We start from the raw sequence: 23,278 nt of genomic DNA on the forward strand, positions 1-23,278 counted from the left end.
CGAGAAGCGAATATACTTACTGAGGAATAGCAGCGCGCCTGACAGCTATATGCCTTAGGTAAGGGGGTGTGGCCTTACCTGGCATTGGCTGCGCGCTTCTGTCTGTCTAGCCAGACTTGGTGCAATTGGATGTTTCTGCAGAGGTCAGGTACGGATGCCCTTCCCATAGGTGGATCTCTCCACTCGATGTTTCAGAGAACCGGGGTTACGACAGTAACCTATTGTTTCTATAGATATTTCAGCAGGGCACTTCCCCTCAGAGAAATCCCCACCCCTAAACATAACCCTCACAAAAAACGTTTGTATTTTTACATATTAATCAAAATATTTGTCTATAACTTACTTTCCTCCATAATTTCAAATGTAAACACTGATATTTTATTTTTCTTGTGTGAAAAAAGAGCAAATGCTAGTGTGCAGAATCGCTTCTTTCGGATTGCTATTTCAAACAGAGTTTTACAGTAAATAAAGTAAAATTGCACTATTCTCAAGAGCTGCTGACATACTGTAGTAAAGCTGTGTCAGACTGATTTCCTTGAGATAACACGGGAAAAAGTAAGTAAGAGTTCAATACCATCACCTGAACTACTCGACGTATAAAATGAAGAAATGATTTAAATCTAACTTTTCATGAGATTCACTCACGTTATAAACGACAAATAATAAAGATTTTAATGTAAATTCTTATACTTTGTTTGCCCAAGCCTAGTGGTGATGAAAAAGAGAAAAGGTTGTATTTGATAATGCTTTTTTCGTTTAGCTCACTGCACTTTTAAAGTCCTTGTTACTTGACCCGTAATTTTCTTTTATTAAATCCAGACAAGACAGAGGTAATACTTATCGGTTCAAAAAACCGCCCACAAAACCTCGCACAATACAACTTTAACATCATAGGATGTCCTGTTACTTTATCCTCTACAGTAAAAGACCTGGGTGTCATACTCGATTGCAACCTGTCTTTTGAAAATCATATTTCATATGTTACAAAAACAGCATTTTTCCACCTTAGAAACATTGCTAAGCTACGTAATATGCTATCAGTTTCTGATGCAGAAAAGTTAGTTCATGCATTCATGACCTCGAGACTGGATTACTGTAATGCTTTACTAGCTGGTTGTCCTGCATCCTCAATAAACAAGCTACAGTTAGTCCAAAATGCCGCCGCTAGAGTTCTTACTAGATCAAGAAAATATGATCATATAACACCGATTTTATCTTCACTGCATTCGTTACCTATAAAGTTCCGTATTAATTACAAGGTATTGCTACTGACCTATAAAGCCCTAAACGGCTTAGCTCCAGTCTATTTAACGGATCTTTTATCACCCTATAATCCATCGCGCTCTTTAAGATCACTAAATTCAAGGCTTTTGGTCATACCTAGGATATCCAGAACCACCAAAGGAGGGAGAGCATTCTCACATTTGGCTCCAAAACTCTGGAATAGTCTTCCTGATACTGTTCGTTGCTCAGACTCGCTCTCCCAGTTTAAAACTAGATTAAAGTCGCATCTCTTCAGCCAGGCATTCATATAATCCTACAGTTCAAACTACAATCCGGCCTCTAGCTCATAAATGCCAGAGGAGAACTGGCCCCCGACTGAGCCTGGGTTCTCCGAAGGTTTTTTTTTCTCCATTAGGTCACCTGATGGAGTTTTAGGACACCATTAGGTCACTTGATGAAGTTTTTCGGTTCCTTGCCACTGTTGCCTTTGGCTTGCTCAGTTGGGGATATTTTGGGGATATTTAATTTAATTTTATCAATCAATAAATTCCTCTTGAAACAAACTTTGTTGTATTATTTTAATTTAATACTGTGAAGCTGCTTTGATACAATCTGTATTGTGAAAAGCGCTATACAAATAAACTTGACTTGACTTGACTTACTGCCCAGACAGTAAATACACAAATACAGCTGTCAGTCAGCAGCTTTCAATAAACAAAAGTAGCTATTGCTCATTGTTAGTTAATGCATTAACTTGTTCATTTAAAAACACTTTTTTTGTAACTTAATTTAATATCATGATAGTGATAAAAGCTTCAGTAATTATTGTGATATGAATATTTGATACATCACATGCCTACTACCAATATCCAGCAACTACTGAATTGTCCCTCGCAACAATTTTGATCAAACAATTAAAATATATTAATGTGTAACCACCGCTGTTGTAATTTTGGCCTCATCTGAAACGGGTCACACCATTGCCATTACCTGAGAAGTTAAAAGTAAAAAGAATAAACGTATAGATTTTTATTTTCCCCCAAAATACTAGTTAATGTTATCGCATTAGACTCAAGTTTACTGAATTAGCTCACACAGAGTATAACAACTTCCTCAAAAAATGATAATAACGATTTAAGTTTTGGGAATTTTTCCACCTTGTTAAAATAACTGACCTACAAAAAAGATTGTTTATAAATCTTTAGTTATGCTGTTATTGCCAAATATCAGATTCAGTCTTTTGTCCATTTCTTTTCTTTCAATTAGCACAGGTTTTGTATTTCTTTTTGGATTTGATTGATCGCAGGCCTCATTGATCTGAAATTATGAGTTTATGCAAAAGTCTTTCACAAATGCTAAAATGCTTTTATGTCCCCACCAATCTCAAAATCAAACCTACGGCCTTGCTGCAAAGTTTTTTAGGTCCCGCTTTATATTAAGTGTCCTTAAGTACTATGTACTTACATTTCAATTAATAATTTGATACAATGCACTTAGTGTACATACATGTTTTTACACTGTATTTCTACTTTAAAAAAATACCTGCATGTAATTACATCTAGAATTACACTGTTGATCCATCCCTTAAACCTACCAAAACCACCAAACCTGTCCCTAACCTCACCCGTATCTCATCTCAATAGCAGACAAAGTGTTTTGCAATACAATATGAATACAGTAAGTACATTGCACTTACATTTACATTTATTCAATTAGCTGACGCTTTTATCCAAAGCGACTTACAATTGCTATATATGTCAGAGGTCGCACGCCTCTGGAGCAACTAGGGGTTAAGTGTCTTGCTCAGGGACACATTGGTGTCTCACAGTGGATTGACTGTCGGAGTCACGGTAAAGTTGACATCTTTCTCTCTTCTGACTGCCGTTATCAATCTCTTTTCTTTTTTTTCTCTTTGTGAAAACGCTGTTGTGGAGTTTTTCTTCTGCTGTTTGAGCAAATGGGAACACAAAATATGTATTTAACGGATTCTCTCATTCACCGCTATAGAAGTTCACCAAACTGTGACGACTTCTGCTTTTGAATAAACCCGGAAATGTGAAAAATGTGCTGCCACTTTCATTCAGAGTGCTTTAACATCAATATAAGCATCGTAATAACATACTGTAGATGTAACCGCTCACAATATTCACCTATATTATATATGATAACCTCTCCTTAAGCCATCTACAATTAATCAACTGAAATCAAAGACCCATAGAGTGATTGTTTAAAAAAAAACAGTTTATATGGACATTCAGATACAAATTACATCACAAATGGAATCAGAATATGTAGAGAGAGAGAGAAATAGTTCAACTCAAAAACACGGTTACACTGTAAACCAAAGGAGAGTATGTGGAACAGGTATCATATTCATAAGGTGCGAGAATGGAGAATAAAAGAGACGCCATCTTTAATCCTGTACTGCACGAATGGAGGGGATTTCAAACTTTCACTCCATCATCAGAAGACAAACGTCATGCAAGAATTCAGTCTCCTCGTATCAAAGATCTCCGAGCTCTCGGCGCTACAGGAGAAACGTACAAGGGACAGAGAAAGAGAAACAAGCAAATCCACCGTATCTTTTCCAATAGCATCTTTAAAAGCCAGAAGATCAGAATGTAGGTACTGAGATATTTCAATCTCTTATAATACTGTGTAAAGTGTATGCATAGACTGCAAGTACCATTTAAACATAAAAAAACTAAACTAAAGAAAGCTGTCTGGTTTAGTGTTCAGTTTTTCATTCTCTTAGTGTCGATGAAACTCAACCCCTCATACACACAACACAGCTGAAGTGAAATTAACTCCGAAACTTTAAAATGGCAAAACGTTTTCAGTCCTGGACCCGATTACAATTACATGCACCTAGAATCTACTGAAACGTATATGTCCTGCAAAAAAAATAAAGAAATGCATGTGTTTTCACAGATAAAGAAACCGCTGTGGTCCTGGTTTGCAATAAGAGGATTCTGCAATTCCATCTCCAGCCATTTTGAAATAATTAACGAGCCACTTCAAACAATATCAAAAACCTATTGATAAAAAAAAAGAAAAAAAGAAACCAAACAATAGAATTACAAATATGTTTACACACACACAAATCAAAAATGTGCTTGACTCTTCTTTGGAACCAAAATTCAAAGAAAGCAAAATACCAATATACTAAAGGGAAAGAGGACACACTCTGCAAGACAAAAAAAAAAAAAAAAAAAAAAATACTATGTAGTTTTCCTTTAAAAACCGACAAACATTTTTTTATCCGCTTCTCAGAAAGTTGGGCTGAAACTTGCATATTTTACAAAACTATGCTAATAAAAGACCTTTCGTCGGTATTCCACAAGAAGGGCTTTTCAATCCCAAAATCAAAAAAAAAAAAAAAACTTAAAAAAAAGTATTTCATAGCATAATTTAAATACTTGCTATAGTCATTATGCCGTCTTTTTGTGGATTAATGTGGATTCAGATGATGTCCTGCCCTTCATCAAAGCCAACACACAACCATGAGAAACTAATGACGATAATAATTAATAATAATAATAATAATAATAATAATGTTTGGTAAAATTTTGTGTCTATTCTAGTTTACTTGCATATAATGACTATTTAATTTTAAAGGTACGCCTCTTGAAAATGGTCTGAACGGAGGTACTGTTTAAAGAACACAAAGCTTTCAGCAAGACGGATTATTATGACACATCGTCCCGGTCGTGTGCGTCACACTGCAGTGATTCGTAACAGCGGTTGGACTTTCCTTTCATCCATGATCTTTCCAAAGAAAGGAAAAGCATGATGTAGTCTCTCATCATGTTGCTGTATTTGGGATAATAGCATCGTCCTCCCGTACAGAGCTGATGGGATCCACGTATTTCAAGATGATCCTTAAAACCGAGAGCGGTCCGGATGAATGTCTATATTTCTTAAAGAATATTGATCATTATTGTAGTGTGAAACAGTGAAGGGTGACACAAACTTCACTGCGGTCCTGACGCTCTGTGCACATGTAGTTCAATGGCCACTAGAGGCAGTCTAGAGCCGTTACTGCATGCATATGTGCAGAAAGACGAGCCGAAGGAAGAAATGATTTGAGCTTCTCAGTCAAGCAGTTTCAGTCAGAGATCTGTTACAATTTAGTGTTCAATGATGTCAGGTTTCCTTAAAAAAAAAAAAAAAATCCACCTTCTTTGAACTGATTTAGAGTTGCATTCCTTTTTCAAAGTTCGTAACAGACGCGGTATGCTTCTTTTTTTTGTTTTTTTTTGTCCAAAAGTGTGATTAGGTTTTTCCCTCCGAGGTCAGCAGCTGTTGGTGAAGTATCAGAGAGACCGGAAATCTGGAAGTGTATTAAAGGTGTTTAATATGGCGAAAACCGGCTGTATCCTCCTCTGTAGAGAGTGGCCTGTGGAAGAGAGATTGGTTAGAAACCTGCGAGTGAGAATGTGATGAACACACTAATGCAAGAACAGTTCTAAATCCACTGTAAAACACGGCTTCAAGGGGCTTATTGCTTTTATAAAACGTTTACTCCATAAAAATATTCATTTTAATATTTATTTTATTCATAAAATAAACACCAGCAACAAAAAACAAAACGTTATAACTAGTGATGCTCCGATTGATCGGCCGCCGATCATGATCGGCCGATTTTGGCAAAAAATTGCTTGATCGGCAACCCCCAAAAGCGCCGATCAAAAAAGCCGATCACGTGACGTAAATAAGTCGCGCAACTTTTCCGCATGCGCGGCAACACAACAGCAGAGCAGAGCTTGCTTAACAGTGGCAAAATGAGTTCTCCTATGACGGCAATTCAATAGCAATTATAAACGAGCGCACAACTGATGCTGGCGCGCGCGGTAAATGACATTCGCGAGAGGATAACAGATCTACGCGCGAGGAAACGGGAACTCGCGAGCTCATTCAAACCCTGCGCGGGCGCATGACATCTCTGCCCTCGCGCGCGCGCATGATCATTCCCCACACTCTCGCGCTTGATCTCCTCTCGCCTGCTGATTTTGCTCGCTCGAACACTTTTATTTTTGGCAGTCGAGGGGCTCAAATGTCGTTGTCATTATTTTATTTTTTGGATCTGATGTAGTTAGTTCCTCAACTACATCCATTGTAGTCTGCCTGACCCCTCTTTGTTTTGAAAAATTATACTGTGCCTTATTTGGAAAAGGTGGCCTACAGTAGCCTTATGTTATCTTGTTTTCTAACTACAATTAAATAAATATTGGTGGTTCTTCAAGATTTTCTTGACTCTAGCATATTTCCATTCTGTGATCGGCAAACGGCAGATCATGATTTTGGTGATCGGTAATCGGTGATCGGCCCCAAAAATGCTGATCGGAGCATCACTAGTTATAACACATGTATTCCTCCGCCGCCAAGCAACACATGCAGCAACAAAGCATCACAAACGGCAGTTGTGCAGTAACACTAATGTAATGTAATGTAATGTAATGCGCTCACAGGTGTGTGTTTGTGGAGTCATTTACAACGGCTTTGAACGCAACTCAACCAATCAGAATCAAGGACCGGAACTATCCGTTTTATAAAGAAGGGTATATCTCACCATCGCTCCGACTCCATACGCTGCTGCCGCCGCTGCCGCGGGAGTCGCTAATGCTGCCGCGTACGGATCCGCCGCATACACACGCCCGTAGCTGGACACACACAGATTTCAGAGACAAAAAACATGATTACAACTCATAATCAGGGCCATAACCACCATAAACACTGAGGTAATCATGTGATTGATGAAAAATTAGACCAGTTTAAACGTCCAACAGTGATATCCAGTGATAAAAACGATGAATCATCATTCATAACTGGTGAATCATGGTAAACATGATTTATAACTGGTAAAAGGTGACGAGACGAAAAACATTTAGCATTTATTACTTTAAATCCTTTAATGATGTAATTCCTTTTACCCTACAAAGGAGTTTCTTGCTAATGCTAATGTTATCGCATTGGACTAAACGTGTACCGACTTTGCTCACACTGGGTGTAACAACAGTCCAAAACAATTATCATCAGTTTTGTGCTTTCTCCATCTTTGCTACACTTGTGGCGTTATGAATCGAAAATCAATTCCAATTCTGGAATCGGATACTTGTAATAAAATAAAAAATTCGATTCCTCTTATCGATTACTTTGTGTTCATTTTAATATGACTAAACCATTCAAGCTCTGTGATTCTAAACGGAGTCATCTTCCGTGTCTTTTTGCACTTGAACAGACAAATACAAACAAAAAATGTACAAATATTCTCAGTTTAGTTTTAAGTGAATGTAAACAGTTGAGAAAGAAAACGCATGTGTATCAGTATAATAGATCTGTGCAGCTCTTAAAGTGACAGGCGCCTAATAAACCTGGTGCTGTCTCTATAACAACACTAATCAAACAACAAAAGACAGAGAAAATTCACAGTTTTTGACTAATAACTATATTTGTAATGTATTTTTGACTTATAAAGTGCAGTGTTATTTTACATTTGATTACAGTTTCTGAACCTGAAAATCTTAAAACACTGTTTATTTAAAACGTTTCTTTGTTCAGTTGTATTTATTGGTGCGATTGCTAATTTGTTCTTTTTTAATGACTGAGTGTTTACTTGCCTTTAATAATGCTTGAGATTTATATTAGTTCGGCTAGTCGTTTTTCTATGGACTTTTTAAACCACAGGGAAAGTGTTCTTTTGCATGCTGATTTTTGTTCATGATATTCATCTACAATGAATGTTTTGCAGTAAGACTAAGAATAAATGTAAATGATATCCTTGGAATCCAAGTTAGGAATCGATAAGAATCGGAATCGTCGACCGGTCTACAAAATATTGCTTATATATCTCGTTATGCTGTTATTGCCAAATATTGGATTCAATCTTTTTATCAACTTGTTTTCTGTCAATTAGCACAGGTTTGGGATTTCTATTTGGATCTGACTGATCTGAGCTCAAGCTCCACGCCTTTTATTTTGAGGTGAATAAGCTTTTTGCACTGAAAAATTGTGTATAACTGTTAAAAATAACAAATAATTGGTGATAATATAGCATAATGATAGATGTACAAGCAATTTAAAAGGCTGGTTTGTTTTGGATTTTCAACATCACAAGGGTTAATAACCAGACCATTACAACTCCCCAATGTTCAAGATATGGTATGGTTCTGCTCATATTATAAGTCTAACCTGTCACTGTAAGCGGCCGCCGCTGCTGCCGCCGCCGCCGTTGGACTTGCTACGGCTGTCGGCTGGGTGTAGCGATACGCAGTGTAGCCGCTCTACAAACAGAGAGAAAACACACACTTGTTTAAAATCAACACCACTGAAAGGAGGCAGGTGAAGTGGTGAGTTAGCAGGGGAAAAAGGACATGAAAACGTTTAAGGAAAGCAAACCTAAAATCCATTAACAAGCAATCTGCCACTGATGTTCAGTCAAACAAACCGCATTCGGAGAACCGTAAATCTGTTACGCACTGTGAATCTTCCTCAGTGGCAAACAATGCACAATCATGGTGAAATAGGAGGAATTTCTCTGATTAAGAATCAATTGTTTGTTTGTCAAAGAGGGAGACACAAGCAGAAATGGGGATCGTGAGTGCATTAGCATCAGTGTCATCTTCACCCCCCAAACGCAACCAGGGGTGATCAAATCCATTACTGGTGCCATATTCAGACAGACAGACAGACAGACAGACAGACAGACAGATAGTGAGATTAGAGAACATCCACACGACCACACAGACTGCATGCACCCCAAACTCAAAATAACAAGCCATTTCCGCCATTCTCTCCTCAGCATTCTACCCTAAGGCCAATCAGAAGACTCTCCCACGATCCACGAGAGAGGGAGAGGGGGAGAGAGAGAGAGGGAGAGAGAGGGGGAGAGAGAGAGAGAGAGGGAGAGAGAGAGAGGGAGAGAGAGAGAGGGAGAGAGAGAGGGAGAGAGAGAGAGGGAGAGAGAAAGGGAGATAGTGAGAGAGAGGGGGAAAGAGAGAGGGAGAGAGAGATGGGGGGAGAGAGATGGGGGAAGAGAGAGAGAGAGAGGGAGAGAGATGGGGAAGAGACAGAGAGAGAGAGACAGAGAGAGAGGGAGAGAGAGGGAGGGAGAGAGAGAGAGGGAGAGAGAGGGAGGGAGAGAGAGAGAGAGAGAGAGAGAGAGAGAGAGAGAGAGAGACAGAGAGAGAGAATAGGATTCATAGAAATGACAGAGACAGAGAGAAAAGGATTCAGAAATGTTGATTAATTTGTCTACTTACCTTTTTATATTATATGTATATGTACATGTATGATGATTGGAAATGCTTTGGTAATACATTGAAACAATTGTCATGCCAATAAAGCACATTTTGAATTGAACAGAGAGAGAGAGAGGACAAAACTAAAGTCAGAAACATTCTTAACATGTCTGAATGTAGGCACAAATGTACAAAGATGTTTTTTTTGTCTTAATTATTTGTCTTATTTCTTGTTTATATAAATGTATTCATGTATTTGTTTACTGATTGATGTATTGACTATTAATTATTTGTTCATTGCTTATGTAATGGCCAATGCTTTAGCAAGTCATGCCAATAAAGCTAATTTGAATTGAAATTGAATTCAGAGAGAGAGAGAGAGAGAGAGAGAGAGAGAGAGAGAGAGAGAGAGAGAGAGAGAGAAATAGAGAGAGAGAGCGAAAGAGAGAGAGGGGGAGAGGAGAGGGGGGAGGGGGGGGAGGGAAAGAGAGAGAGAGAGGGGGGGGAGAGAGAGAGAGGGGTGGGGGGAGAGAGAGAGGGGTGGGGGGGAGGGAGGGAGAGAGAGGGGTGGGAGGGAGGGAGGGAGGGAGAGGGGTGGGAGGGAGGGAGAGAGAGGGGTGGGGGGGGAGGGAGAGAGAGGGGTGGGGGGGAGGGAGAGAGAGGGGTGGGGGGGAGTGAGAGAGAGGGGTGGGGGGGGGAGGGGGGGAGTGAGAGAGAGGGGTGGGGGGGGAGGGGGGGAGGGAGAGAGAGGGGTGGGGGGGAGGGGGGGAGGGAGAGAGAGGGGTTGGGGGGAGGGGGGGAGAGAGAGAGTGAGAGAGTGAGAGAGTGAGAGAGAGAGAGAGAGAGAGAGAAGCAGGTGATTTGAAAATGAAAAGGTCAAACGAAAAACAGTGAATCATTGCTGAAAAATCAAGGAACTAGAGTAAAGAAAGAAGAGCAGAGAAAGAGAGAGAGAGGCAGATCTACGAGGGAATTAAGTGTGATTGCATGCCAACACAGATCGAGTTAACATGCCATATAGAGAGAGACAGGGACTCTGGGAAGGGGACAGAATCAGATCCAGTCTGACAAACCCAAAACATCCAGAGTCCTTATGAAACTATCGTCTCTAATGTCTGAGATGCACAACAAAAGACCCGCAGAAAGTCATTCGGTTGAAAAAACAGAGCCAGACAATTATTTACATCCTCAGAGTGTAAATAATCCACCGCCGAGAGCTGGGCGGCACGTCCTCACGGTCCTCACGCAGACGCGGGTGTCGAGGAACACGGGAACACAAACAGCTCGAGTAGAGGAGACTCGTGTAGGAGTGTTTATATTGGGCTGTGTTCACACTTGTAGTTCGGCTCACTTGGTTCGTTTGGTCCTGATCCGCTTTAGCATTCACATCGGCATTTTAACACCAAACCTAAAGGCATAGTGATATTCTCAGAACCTGGAGTGTGTTTCCCGTACAGCGCTGTAACTCGCTGCTTCACTACCAGAGTACGATACATCGTTGAAGAAATCAACTAGCTCATCACGACTGTTTCCAGAGACCGTATTGTTGTAAATTGGTCGTTCAACCATGTTGGTTAATGATGTCACGCAGGTGTTGGGAGTGTTAATGAATCTGTTTGAGATCGAATTAACGCGAGATGATTTGTTATAAATGATGAACGTCATCTGACGACTATTTCTCATGTTTCTCAGTTATTTTGCTTTATTTCCAGATTCAATCATAGACTCGGTCTTACGCAGTAGGGGCTCTATCTCGCACCCAGTGCAACTGACTTTTTACAGCGACGCATGTGTCATTCCTATTTTGCACCCGACACACAGCGGACTTTTCCCTCCACAGACGCACGTCGGTAAATTAGGGAATGAACTTGCGCTCCCGGGGGCGGTTCAGCGAAAAGAGGAGGCGTGTTCCGGCGCAAACTTTCCCTGGTGCTATTTTTCAGTTTCAGAAAACAATTATTTGCACGCGTTATTCATATGCTATTTTAAGGGCGCATGCTTGGCCATAATGTACACAACACACACACTTTGATTCTCTCATCTACACAGACGCAGCAGTTCACATCTTTGCAAACCATACATAATTACAAGGAACAATATTCCACACGAGGGAAATCATTGTTGTGTCCATGAAGATTTGAAAAAATAGGCATAAATCTAGCTTACACATTTACCCAAATTATTATACGCCTGTTTAACCGAAGCTAATTTGGGTGTGTTTCTCCATCCCCAATGTCACTTCTCTGTGTTTTACGGCCCTGACGAGAACGTCGGTCTCCTCGGCTGTGAACCGCTCCTGGCGCGCGTCTGGCAAATCTGCCGTTATAATAGCAAGCCGCCATGGAACAAGCGCGCCTGCTCTTAAAGGGAATGTGAGATGTCGCTCTGATTGGTTTATTTCACATTACGCCCAAACCACACCTATGAGTAATGAAGCTACTTCAGACCAACACATTTTAGATTTGCGTCGGAGAGTCATTTATCCCGCCGGTATAATAGCAACAGCGCCCGAGACCCGCTCACAAAGTTACTTGTGTTTCGCATTTGATTAATGCGTTTCAGATCGTTAAAATAGGGCCCTAGAGCTCGTTCACACATGTGCACTCTTCAAAAACAACACTTTAAATCTCTTGAAAAACTAAAATACGTAAATTACATTTGTATGTATTCTAAATAAAAGATACAGACTGTACTGAATGTCAGCTTGATTGTTCTGCTCAAGATCAGGATTTATTGAGTCCACGTCATGAAAACAAGAAACTGCTTCTAACCACAGGTCGAGATTGTCGCTCCACACACACAACTCTGCGATGATGTTCGCGAATGTTCATTGGAACGATGGTTTCGGGAAACACAGACTCGTTGAACTGCTGATAACGACGGAACTTGCGAACATAGTTGGCTAACGATGCTTTGGGGAAACGCACCCCTGATTGGTCGGCTTTCATTCCATATATTTCGAGACGGAACATCCAGAATAATGCTGTGCTCTGGGATAAACGCGCTCGTTGTGTGTGCGTAGCTACATGTGATGGCATTCTGAGCAGCTGAGAACTCGTGAAGAGCTTATAAAGTGTGTAAAGGAGTCAAAACAGTGGCAGGAATCCCTCCTTCACACACACACACACACGCACACACACGCTGCAAGGAGAACCGGTTCTGACGCCTATACTGAACTGTGATGGGCAACATCGCGACTATAATGAGAAAAAACAGCTGTGCTTGAGCTTCCTGTGCTTTTAGTGTCTCGTCTTCCTGTTTTTGGTTTGTTTACACGTCTTCGGTCTGTATTGTGTTCACATTTCAGTCGAAACGCTCCAGAGTTCGTTTGGAAGCGGATCGAGACCCATCTTCAGTCCGCTTGTTTGGTTCGGATGGCAGCGTTCACACTTACTCAAGTGAACTGCACTAACAGAGCACTCGCACTAGAGTTCGAATAATCCAAGCAAACAAGAGTGAACACAGCCTAAGAAAAGGGTTTGGTGTGTTTCACAGGTGTGTGTCTGTGTATCGTCGGTTTTTCAAATGTTGTTCATCCAATCAAAATCAGTTTCATATTAATGTTAGTAATTATATTAGTTTGACAGTTTTGAGTCTGAATAATCTGACCTGGTAGTTTGTGCAAAACAAAAAAAGATAAATCAAATGAATCCCCTGAAACCGCGATATAAAGCTAAAGTAACTCGGACTGTGATTCGGTGTGTGTTCGTCCCGCCCAGCCCTTCGACCGCTGTTTTATTGAGGATTTTCCCTAGGAAGAGTCGCTGCCGTGACGTTTGATGCCGCCGCCAAATTTGTTCATGCGCTCTGAATCATTTAAAGAGGAAAATGTGCAGAATTCAAGCAGAATTTCTTTCTCCCCCTTCCAGCCCTCACTCCTGTCAGATTACTGTGAGTTAGTAGGGAAACAGAGACAGCAATCTCACACGATCAATATCAAACAAATGTATTAATCAGAAGGAGAGATGCACACTATCCGTCTGTGAGCCTACCTGAGGCATTCTGCTACTAACCAGAGTGTCCTGAAACACTATTCTACAGAGAAAACAGAAAAAGCTATCGTCAACCTGGACACACACACACACACACACGTCCAAACACTGAGACACACACACACACACACTCCGGCGCACACAGAGCCGTGTGAATCTGCACAACTGAGATGACAAACAAATCAAGCGATTTAATTTACTGATTCAATTGTAACACGCTTTCATTCATGTGTGTGTGTGTGTTGTGATTTAAGTCTTATTCAGAGTTAAACGGCTCTGTGTGGCTTCAGTTTTCACACGGTAAAGCACTCGGAAAAGAGAGAAGGAAAGAGAGAGGAAGTGAAAAACCAAGAGACAGGAAGTGTCATACTTACATACAGTTCTGTAGCTCCATAAAACCCATCCTGGTACACCACACTGAGAGACAGAAAAACAAAATGACAGCAGAGAGAAAGGAAGGAAGAAAGAAAGATGGAAGAACAAAATAAAAAAAATGGATAGGGCGCCATCATGTGGCGGTCGAAGTAAAAACAAAGGATGGCAGGACAGATGTAGACCACGGAAAAGAGAAAGTGAAAACATTAATTCACACACATGCAGTGCATTTGGTCATTAAACAGAAAAGAAAATGCCACTTTGATCCAGTTTCATTACATCATAACAGATTTACACTTATTAAACAGCATATGTTTGGAGAAAATGGCATTTTTGGTGTCATTTGAGTGACTCTGATTGCATATTTCCATCACTGTGAGCAGAAGCAGCATGCAGCATGCAGACACTAGAGTAATCACATCTGCTGCATCTGTGTTCATGTGTGTGTGTTCACGAGTGTGTGTTCACGAGTGTGTATGTGTGAGTGCGTGTGTGCGTTCATGAGTGTGTATGTGTGAGTGTGTGCGAGCGCAGGTGTTACCAGGATAGGCCTGTATGTGTGTGTGTGTGTGTGTGTGTGTGTGTGTAGGAGTGTTACCCAGGATAGGCCTGTATGGTGGGCTGGGGAACAGCGGCTCGTATGGCCCTGTACACCGGTCGGCCCCGGCCCCGCAGGTGATGGGCTCCTCTGAAGGTGGGTGTGTGTGTGTGTGTGTGTGTGTGTATATGTGTGTGTCTGTGTGTGTGTGTCTGTGTCTGTGTGTGCGCAGGAGTGTTACCCAGGATAGGCCTATATGTGTGAGTGATTAGGTGTGTGTGTGTGTGTGTGTGTGTGTGTGTGTGTGTGTGTGTGTGTGTGTGTGTAGGAGTGTTACCCAGGATAGGCCTGTATGTGTGAGTGATTAGGTAGGTGTGTGTGTGTATGTGTGTGTCTGTGTGTGTGTAGGAGTGTTACCCAGGATAGGCCTGTATGTGTGAGTGATTAGGTAGGTGTGTGTGTGTGTGTATATGTGTGTGTCTGTGTGTGTGCAGGAGTGTTACCCAGGATAGGCCTGTATGTGTGAGTGATTAGGTAGGTGTGTGTGTGTATATGTGTGTGTCTGTGTGTGTGCAGGAGTGTTACCCAGGATAGGCCTGTATGTGTGAGTGATTAGGTAGGTGTGTGTGTGTATATGTGTGTGTCTGTGTGTGTGCAGGAGTGTTACCCAGGATAGGCCTGTATGTGTGAGTGATTAGGTAGGTGTGTGTGTGTATATGTGTGTGTCTGTGTGTGTGCAGGAGTGTTACCCAGGGTAGGCCTGTATGGTGGGCTGGGGAACTGCGGCTCGTACGGCCCCGTACACCGGTCGGCCCCGGCCCCGCAGGTGATGGGCTCCTCTGAAGGTGGCGGCGGCTGAAGCGGCGGCTGCGGAGGCGGCTGTGGGATACGGGAACCCTGGAACTACAGGAGCCACAGGATCATTCACACTCAGAGTGGCTTCAGGTGATTTACACGGCTTCTCAATGCTGAAGGTCCTTGCACACCGAGTCCAAAATTCTTGTCCGAATTTTTTTTCACGTTTTATTCACGTTTACACATCGCCTCCGAAACTTTCGTCCGTCATAAAAAAATATGGATCAGGTTCAATTTTCTGCATTTTTCACATCCGTAGGAAGTATTTTCAGAGGTGTTTGGACAGTTCAGAGCCACCGAACGACGAATACGGAAAAAAAGCATAGGACAATTTCGGACCTTTAGATTAAAGAATGAACGAACGAACGAACGAACGAACTGGGAAAGACACAGAACGCATCTTTGTGGAAAATGAGATGCGCAGTGATCATCTTACTTAACTAACCAGCACATTTTAAACATTTAAAAGCACCACCCAATGCACAATAAATAACACATAACATCACAAACTAATGTCATAACTAGGGCTGTCACGATTCCTCGATTCAATTCGAGTACTTGATTTAAAAAAAATCCTTAATTGCAAATTACCCACGTCGATTAACCAGTAAAATACCAGAAGTGACAGAATCTGCATTATTATTTTCTGCATTATTACTATATATTAAAACTAGGGGTGTACCAATATATCGTGTCACAATATACCGCAATATAAAAAAATATGCAACAGTATGTTTTGTGGATAGTTCACCCAAAATAAAAATCAGTGTCAGTACTACATTAAACTACTATATATAATGTATAATAATGCAATGGGTGATGTTACCAGTAAACTGTGGCCTACATTCTATTAAATATATCTAGTCAGTGACAGAGTTCAAACATATTAGTCTAATATAATTCTGTTTTCAGGTTCAGAATCATGAATATTGTTATTCTGGTGTCTCTATTGTCCTGTGCTTTGGGTTTCCAGCACCAAGTCCAAGCCTGTTCATTTACACACACAATGTAATACCAAATTTTGCATTTTAATCAACAGTACATTTATTGTTAACCTTTTATCATATGTCTTGGAGTATCGCAATAATATCGTATCGTGAGTTCAGTATCGTGATATGCATCAAATCATGACATGAGGGAATCGTTACACCCCTAATTAAAACTATTTAAAAATCATACTATAGCACTATAGCATAGTACTATTATTAATTCAAAAAGGCTGCGATTCAATGAAATAAATATATGCCCTGAGTGTTTAATATACTGCATACATGTGCTTTAATTATTTGCATGTGTATAGTTTACATGCGTCTCCGTTCACAGTAAATGCTCCACATGAACTGTTATTATGTACATGGAGCGTCTCAAACTCCATCCCTGCAAATGCTGAGTTTGAGTTGCTTATAACATTCATCTGGGAACGCGATGTGTGCCATTTTCATCAGGTTTGTAAGTTAAATCATTAATAAACACAGGAGAATACATCAATATGTGTTTCTAAATATGCTATCACGAGTTCACATGTTTTGAGGTCCACATATTCTCGTTAAAGAAATTAGAGCGGCTGCATCACTGCTATTGTAAAGAAGTTTTCAAATATTAAAGATTAAGTGAACATTTTAATTAAATGTCATATGGCCAATATTAATCAAGGGTTTGATGATAAACGCTGCGAGTGCGAAACCAACAACTCCTCGCTGGCGCCCTCTGCAGGCATTTATATGCATAATGTGCATAAGTTAATTAATTATAGTATGTATATTATATTATGTATTTTAACAGTGTTTTTCTATAAAACTATATGACTACTTGCTTTTAATACTTTATTTGAATCCAATAGTATTGCCTCATTGTTATTAAATGTGTTTTTAAAGTCTTTTTAAAGGTTATTGTTTGCTTGGGTCTATATTTATTACCACAAAAAATATCCGATAAAATAATATCCGTCAAATTGACCAATTACTCAATTACCAAAACAATGGATAGTGAAAGCCCTAGTCATAACCTATTAAAATATTTACTTACATATTTTCATATTATTTGATTTTTATCGTGTGCATTTGTGTACATGAGTAACTATTGTTTAGATGTATTTAATGTAACTTGTGCAGTCAAAGATCATTTATTATATGGCAATAAAGTGCTGATGTTTTTTTCACTTTCTTTAAATTGTGCCAAACAAAACAAGCCAAAAGTAATAACAATTACTAATAATATTATAATAATTGTTATTAGTAAGTAATAACAAGTAGTAAGTACAACAAGCCAAAAGTAATACGACAAAAGTATTTGCAGGAATCTCGAGTATGACCAATCGTACAGTCTTCCATACGCCATCCGTCTACGATGACTGGGATTTTTAACGGTTCGATCCTCTCATCCTCGATATCAAGAACACATCCGGGTGCCTTCATGAGTCCTCTATACATGCGCTTTCCATTACTGGAATGATTTTGATTATATCTTTGGAGGTGGATGACGACGTAGTACGAGAACACAAGGCGGCAATATCGAGAAACGGCCGTCGTCTCAGATCTCAGATCAGAAAGATGAACCTTCATTTGTACGGGGTCAAACATCTCACCTGCGTAGAGCTCCGGTCCGTACATCGCGCCCATCATGGGACTCAGTTTCCACCCAGCTGCATCCAAACACAGAGATAAACCTCCGATTATCTGCATGGCTTCATTGCTAACAACTGAAGAAGAACTCAAAAACCGTGGTGAGGTGGTTTTACCGTAGGGCAGTGTACTGAGACCTTCTCCGTTAGCATACGGGCTAACCAACTTCTTATTGGTCATCACTCGAGCCGTAGCGTTATTGACCTGTTCAACAGAGACAGAATGAGAATCTGATCAGAGACGAAGAAGAAAAAGCACTGGTGCATTCAAAACTAGAGCTGTTTTAATCCAAACGTCATTCTGCAAACAGTTAGAGGACTAAATATGTGAAGATCACTGAGAATTACGATATTTACATGTAGTGAAGTTCACAGATCACCCAAATCTCAAAATAAAAGACATTCGATAATCAATTCTTTGAACTATATTTACAGCAGAAATTGTGGACTCATTGATATTCCCTTATATTGCTTCATGCATCAAAAAACTCCCACTGATTTTCAAACATTCAACACAAAAACCCAGAAATCAATGCGTAAAAGCAAAATGAAAAACAGGGCATTCCATTGCTAAAATGGAGGAGAGAGATAAATAGAGAGAAACAAAGAGATCACACATGACGAAATCAATACACTGTGCACAGCTCTTAGCAAAATCACATTCAGCCAATTACAGTCCATTAACCAGAAATGAGCATATCAGCCAATCAGCAAGCATCAGATGCAGCCTATGGACCAATCCAAAAACTCTGCAGCTTAATCCCGCCCCCTCGTGAAAACAACACATCATACCGAGAGAGAAGGGGGGGGATGTTCAGAAACAGAGGGATGCAGGAAAGAAAAGAAAAAAAGAGCCAGTCGACATTCAATGGAACCACAAAAACAGGGAGAAGAAAAGAGGGAGACAGACAGAGAGAGAGAGAGAGAGAGAGAACAATCCACCCAATCAGAAACGTCAAACTCAAAAAGCCATCCAGTTTGTCATGAACAAGTACACCAAAGTGCGTCAAATGAAAGGAAGCCTGTGATTGGTTGTTGTCAGACCTTGTGAGGAGTGACGGAGTTTATGGGTGAGAGAGAGAGAGAGAGAGAGAGAGAGAGATGCATATGCTACATGTCACAATAAATGAAATCATGAAGACGGAAAACACCGGCAGGCATCAACACGGCTCTTTCACACGCTGAAGACCAATATGCAAACACCGTCACACACACACACACTCACTCACACACTGTCCATAACCAAAGACCAAAACAAGCTTGAGTCGCTCATCCTCACATGAATATAAGGGCAGAAATATCGTCTGAGGAACAATTTCGATGTGTGTGTATTTAGGGACGTTTTTGGCTCATAGGCTGTGCAATAATCAGCAGATATCTGGGCCTGAACTGGTGGAAGCGATGGAGTGATCCAAACAATCACAAATGAGATGAAAGATGCATGTTAGGGCCGGGCGCTATGACCATAAGACATGTGTCAATCGGTAGAGATTATACCAAAGAAACCCGTCCGAGAGTGGCATGATCCCAGATGATCCTCCAGAGTTCGGGTTGCACCGCTGTTTATAAGAGCTTACTTGCATTATAATGTTAGTCCACATTAGAAGCTTAGTTACTAGCTGGTTTTTAACTTATTCACTACTTAATTTGGTTACACTATTAGTTCTTAAGTCAGAGAGTAGCTAGTCAAAGTAATGCAGTCACAAAATATACCATTATTACCTTCAATGATCCAATCGCAGCCTTCAAACTCATGAGCAGAAGTTCTGTCCAAACGCAGTGGATTTCAGTTTATCCTTAATTCTTAATAAAAACTGTTAAAAATAGGTTTACACTGAAATATAATACTTAATTATGAAATAGCATTGTATTTTTAGGACATTCAGCAACTCTATTTAAAATTAAGGAGGAAAAAATACTGACACAAAAAACTAATGACATCAGATATAGCAAATCTCGACTCCTTTAAAACAATCTACTTTTTTTAAACAATTTAAAGCAATCAGCTTGTAGTGATGCAAAATGTGAACTCTATTATCGCTCGGCTCTAATCTGCTGAACGCCACTATAAGGGATGAAGATATTATAAACATTAACATCATGATTTTCTGTGAAGCTGCTTTGAAAAGCGTTGTGAACAGTTTTATTCCAGCCATTAGTCCTGGTTAGAGGCTTGCATACATATTTAGTTTATACGTAGTTACATTTAAATTACAGACTACACATCACTTTGGTCTGTTACGATAATCACTGTCTCGAATTATGCGATATTGAATCCGTGTGTCGAGGACAAGAAACACGTCAGACTACATGTTACTTCCCGACCAATCAATCATCGCTAGCCGTTTTAAACGATGTACGATGGAAACTAGTGTCCGACTTCATTAGAGTGTGAACAAACAATGGTTGTACTAGCCTAATGCTAATTCAAGTACTCACCGCCTCTGCTATTGTTCGCCAGCGTTTATCCCACCAGCGTCCACCGCATAATTCCACCTAGAAGCACCAATACCATCGGCTCGCCTTCGTTTCGGCATGTTTGAAAGCTGTGTACGGATCAGCTTCTGTGCTCCTATTGGTCGACGTCACAGATGTGATGGGAAAATTAAACAGGCTAGTGTTTCTGTTGTGATGTTGCACACTGCACTGCAGACGCGGCGTTGGTTGTCGTCCACTATGACACACTATTCCAGATGAAAATCAATTATTGCATCCCGATGCTAGAGGTTTGTATAGCGTCTACGATAATATCGTAATTGCAGTTTTCACGATGTGCAATACGACATTATCCAGTAAGTCTCTCACTTTACAAAAACACACCTAGAGAGCGCACACATACACTACGTGATGTAGTCCAGTAGGCTACAGTAGTGTGCAGTTAGAGCGCACGCTTTCACTGTATGATTTGGTCTATTAAAATACATTTATAATGCCCTCAAAATTCAAGATATGAGGATAAAGATGCCCTGTATGACCTTTTCTTCACACTGCGTCTCTGAGCAACACACGGATGTGTTTCATTACTGAATGAATCAGCTGTTTGAACAAATCGGTTCAATGAATGATTCAATGACTCACTCATTAAGACAGTCAAATGCTTCGTTCCTGAATGAATCATCCATTTGAAGGAATCGGTTCAATGAATGATTCAATGACTCACTCATTAAGACAGTCAAATGCTTCGTTCCTGAATGAATCATCCGTTTGAATGAATCGGCTCAATGAATGATTCAATGACTCACTCATTAAGACAGTCAAATGCTTCATTCCTGAATGAATCATCCGTTTGAATGAATCGGCTCAATGAATGATTCAATGACTCACTCATTAAGACAGTCAAATGCTTCGTTCCTGAATGAATCATCCGTTTGAACGAATCGGTTCAATTAATGATTCAATGACTCACTCATTAAGACAGTCAAATGCTTCGTTCCTGAATGAATCATCCGTTTGAATGAATCGGCTCAATGAATGATTCAATGACTCACTCATTAAGACAGTCAAATGCTTCGTTCCTGAATGAATCATCCGTTTGAACGAATCGGTTCAATTAATGATTCAATGACTCACTCATTAAGACAGTCAAATGCTTCCTTCCTGAATGAATCAGCTTTTTGAATGCATCGGCTGAATGAATGATTCAATGACTCACTTATTAACAGTGACTTCCTGTCACCTACTGCCAGTTTTAATTTCACATCAATATCAATATTCAACGTTTTAATGTTTAAAACATTATATTTTTAATATGCTTTAAGACAAACCATGTGTAAATTCATAAGTCGACACCATTGCTGAGTATTTTCTCCTTAAAACTGCAGTGAACCAGAAACAGTTTGAAATCGCTGGTGTTTCTGACATCACAAACTACCTTGTAACCAATCAGATCAACGTGTGATCGTCAACCAGTGGATCTCTGAGCTGAGTGAGTGAGTGGAGGCGGGGCTCATTTGCATATTCATAGAACCGCGCATACAATTTTTTTCCAAGGAAAAAATGTTTAAATATGTAATTTTGGTGATCAGAGTTAATAAAATTATTGACTACAGAGGGACTTATTTAAACTTATTGGAAAAGATCATTTCGGTCACTGCTGCACCACACAGAACATGAAGAATATCAAAACTTTAAGAGTCTCTGTCCACGGCCGTCCTAAACCTGCAAAGGTACCAACACAAACACACTCAGCAAAATATCATCTAATTAGCTTTATTAATATGATCCCAGAAAATAGAGATGTAATTTGTCAATATTGCACACCCGACACCCACTGTCATTTACGAATCACGACACCCAACGAGGATCGGCTGATTTAGTGTAGTCTGAACCCGGCATAAGTTTAATGGTGCATCTCAAAAAATATTAAGCATTGTGCAAGTTGTAACTCAGTGCTTAAACACGGCTGGTGCAACCGGCCTCAGGTCTGCTTATAGTCAAGTGACGCAGATTCTACATCATTCGTCTGTTAAATGATCTGATAAATGATCTGATAAGTTGGTTTGCACCCATTAAGTTCCAAATTAAAATTTGTGACCCATATTATAGATGTGTACGGTTGGTCCGAGACTCTGGTCATAACGCCCACCCCCCTAACGAGAGCTCATTAGAACCACAGGATAGATAATTGGATGGATGGATGGATGGATGATGATGATGATGTGGAAGAGAGAAATGGAGGGGTTTAGTGTGACAGTCTCATATCAGCCATGTCAGTGCGTGGGAAAAGTGTTAATGATCATGAGAGCGATGGAGAAAAGAGGAGCAATGGCGAGCACTGGGGAGGGAATATCATTTCTGTCAGTACTCTGTGGTCCTTAGCGACTATAATAGACATGATTTCATAAAGCTCTTTTCCCCCATGCCTCTGATGAACAGAATATCAGGACAGACCTCAGGGAGGAGATGCGATTGCGCTAGCCGCGAACAGACGCCACTAGCTGGATGCGCTCGGCCAAACTTCGTAACGAGGACGAGGGCTGCCGTCGTCTCCGCAAGGGCTTTAACGCATCTCTGATTCCTCAACAAGCTAATCAGTGCAAAAGAGCGAAAGACCACAGTTTGTAAAGCTGGGGAGGGCTGGAGTTTAGATCTCAGGGGGTTTGAGTTGGTGGGATTGATCAGGGATGAAGCCGTACATACACAAACTTACCATGAGCCAGGAAACGGCGTGACGACACGCGAGCAGTTACCGTGGAGACTGACAACAATAACAACAACACAGAAATCGTCAAGGGAACAGAAAGGAAAAAGGAGAAAAATGAACCAAAAAAAGAAGGAAAAAAAAGAGAAGAGCAAACCAAAGAGAAACAAACCAAATGCAAAGAATGAGTGAACAACTAGAAAAGAGGAGAGGAAAACAAAAAAGCAAAGTCCAGTGAAGAACTCAGAAGTCTTCACCGGACGTGGGGAAACTCTGAGGCAGACATTCACACGG

General features: G+C 40.5%; 1 protein-coding gene and 1 long non-coding RNA gene across 7 annotated transcripts in view; one reads left to right on the top strand and one right to left on the bottom strand.

Moving 5' to 3' along the window:
* The first annotated feature begins 555 nt into the window (after positions 1–555).
* Positions 556–4,623, top strand: LOC309474026. The gene is made up of 2 exons (XR_014197191.1): positions 556–795; positions 1,894–4,623. It is a non-coding gene; the product is annotated as an uncharacterized lncRNA (long non-coding RNA).
* rbfox2 (RNA binding fox-1 homolog 2) overlaps positions 3,448–23,278 on the bottom strand; it is a 52,011-nt gene continuing 32,180 nt past the window's right edge. For 2 of the 6 annotated variants that reach the window (XM_082136187.1, XM_082136190.1), the window contains exons 6-11: positions 17,809–18,049; positions 15,119–15,272; positions 13,831–13,873; positions 8,416–8,507; positions 6,797–6,887; positions 3,448–5,623 (exon numbers count right to left, since the gene is read on the bottom strand). In XM_082136187.1, the coding sequence (XP_081992313.1) occupies positions 5,579–5,623; positions 6,797–6,887; positions 8,416–8,507; positions 13,831–13,873; positions 15,119–15,272; positions 17,809–18,049 (666 nt within the window). In that variant the 3' untranslated portion in view covers positions 3,448–5,578. Of the gene's footprint in view, positions 5,624–6,796; positions 6,888–8,415; positions 8,508–13,456; positions 13,500–13,830; positions 13,874–15,118; positions 15,273–17,808; positions 18,050–23,278 lie in introns of those variants that run through there. The other 4 variants (XM_082136189.1, XM_082136188.1, XR_014197134.1 and 1 more) reach the window with 4 other exon arrangements.

Source organism: Leuciscus leuciscus, assembly GCF_965113295.1.
Source record: "Leuciscus leuciscus genome assembly, chromosome: 14".
NCBI lineage: Eukaryota > Metazoa > Chordata > Actinopteri > Cypriniformes > Leuciscidae > Leuciscus > Leuciscus leuciscus.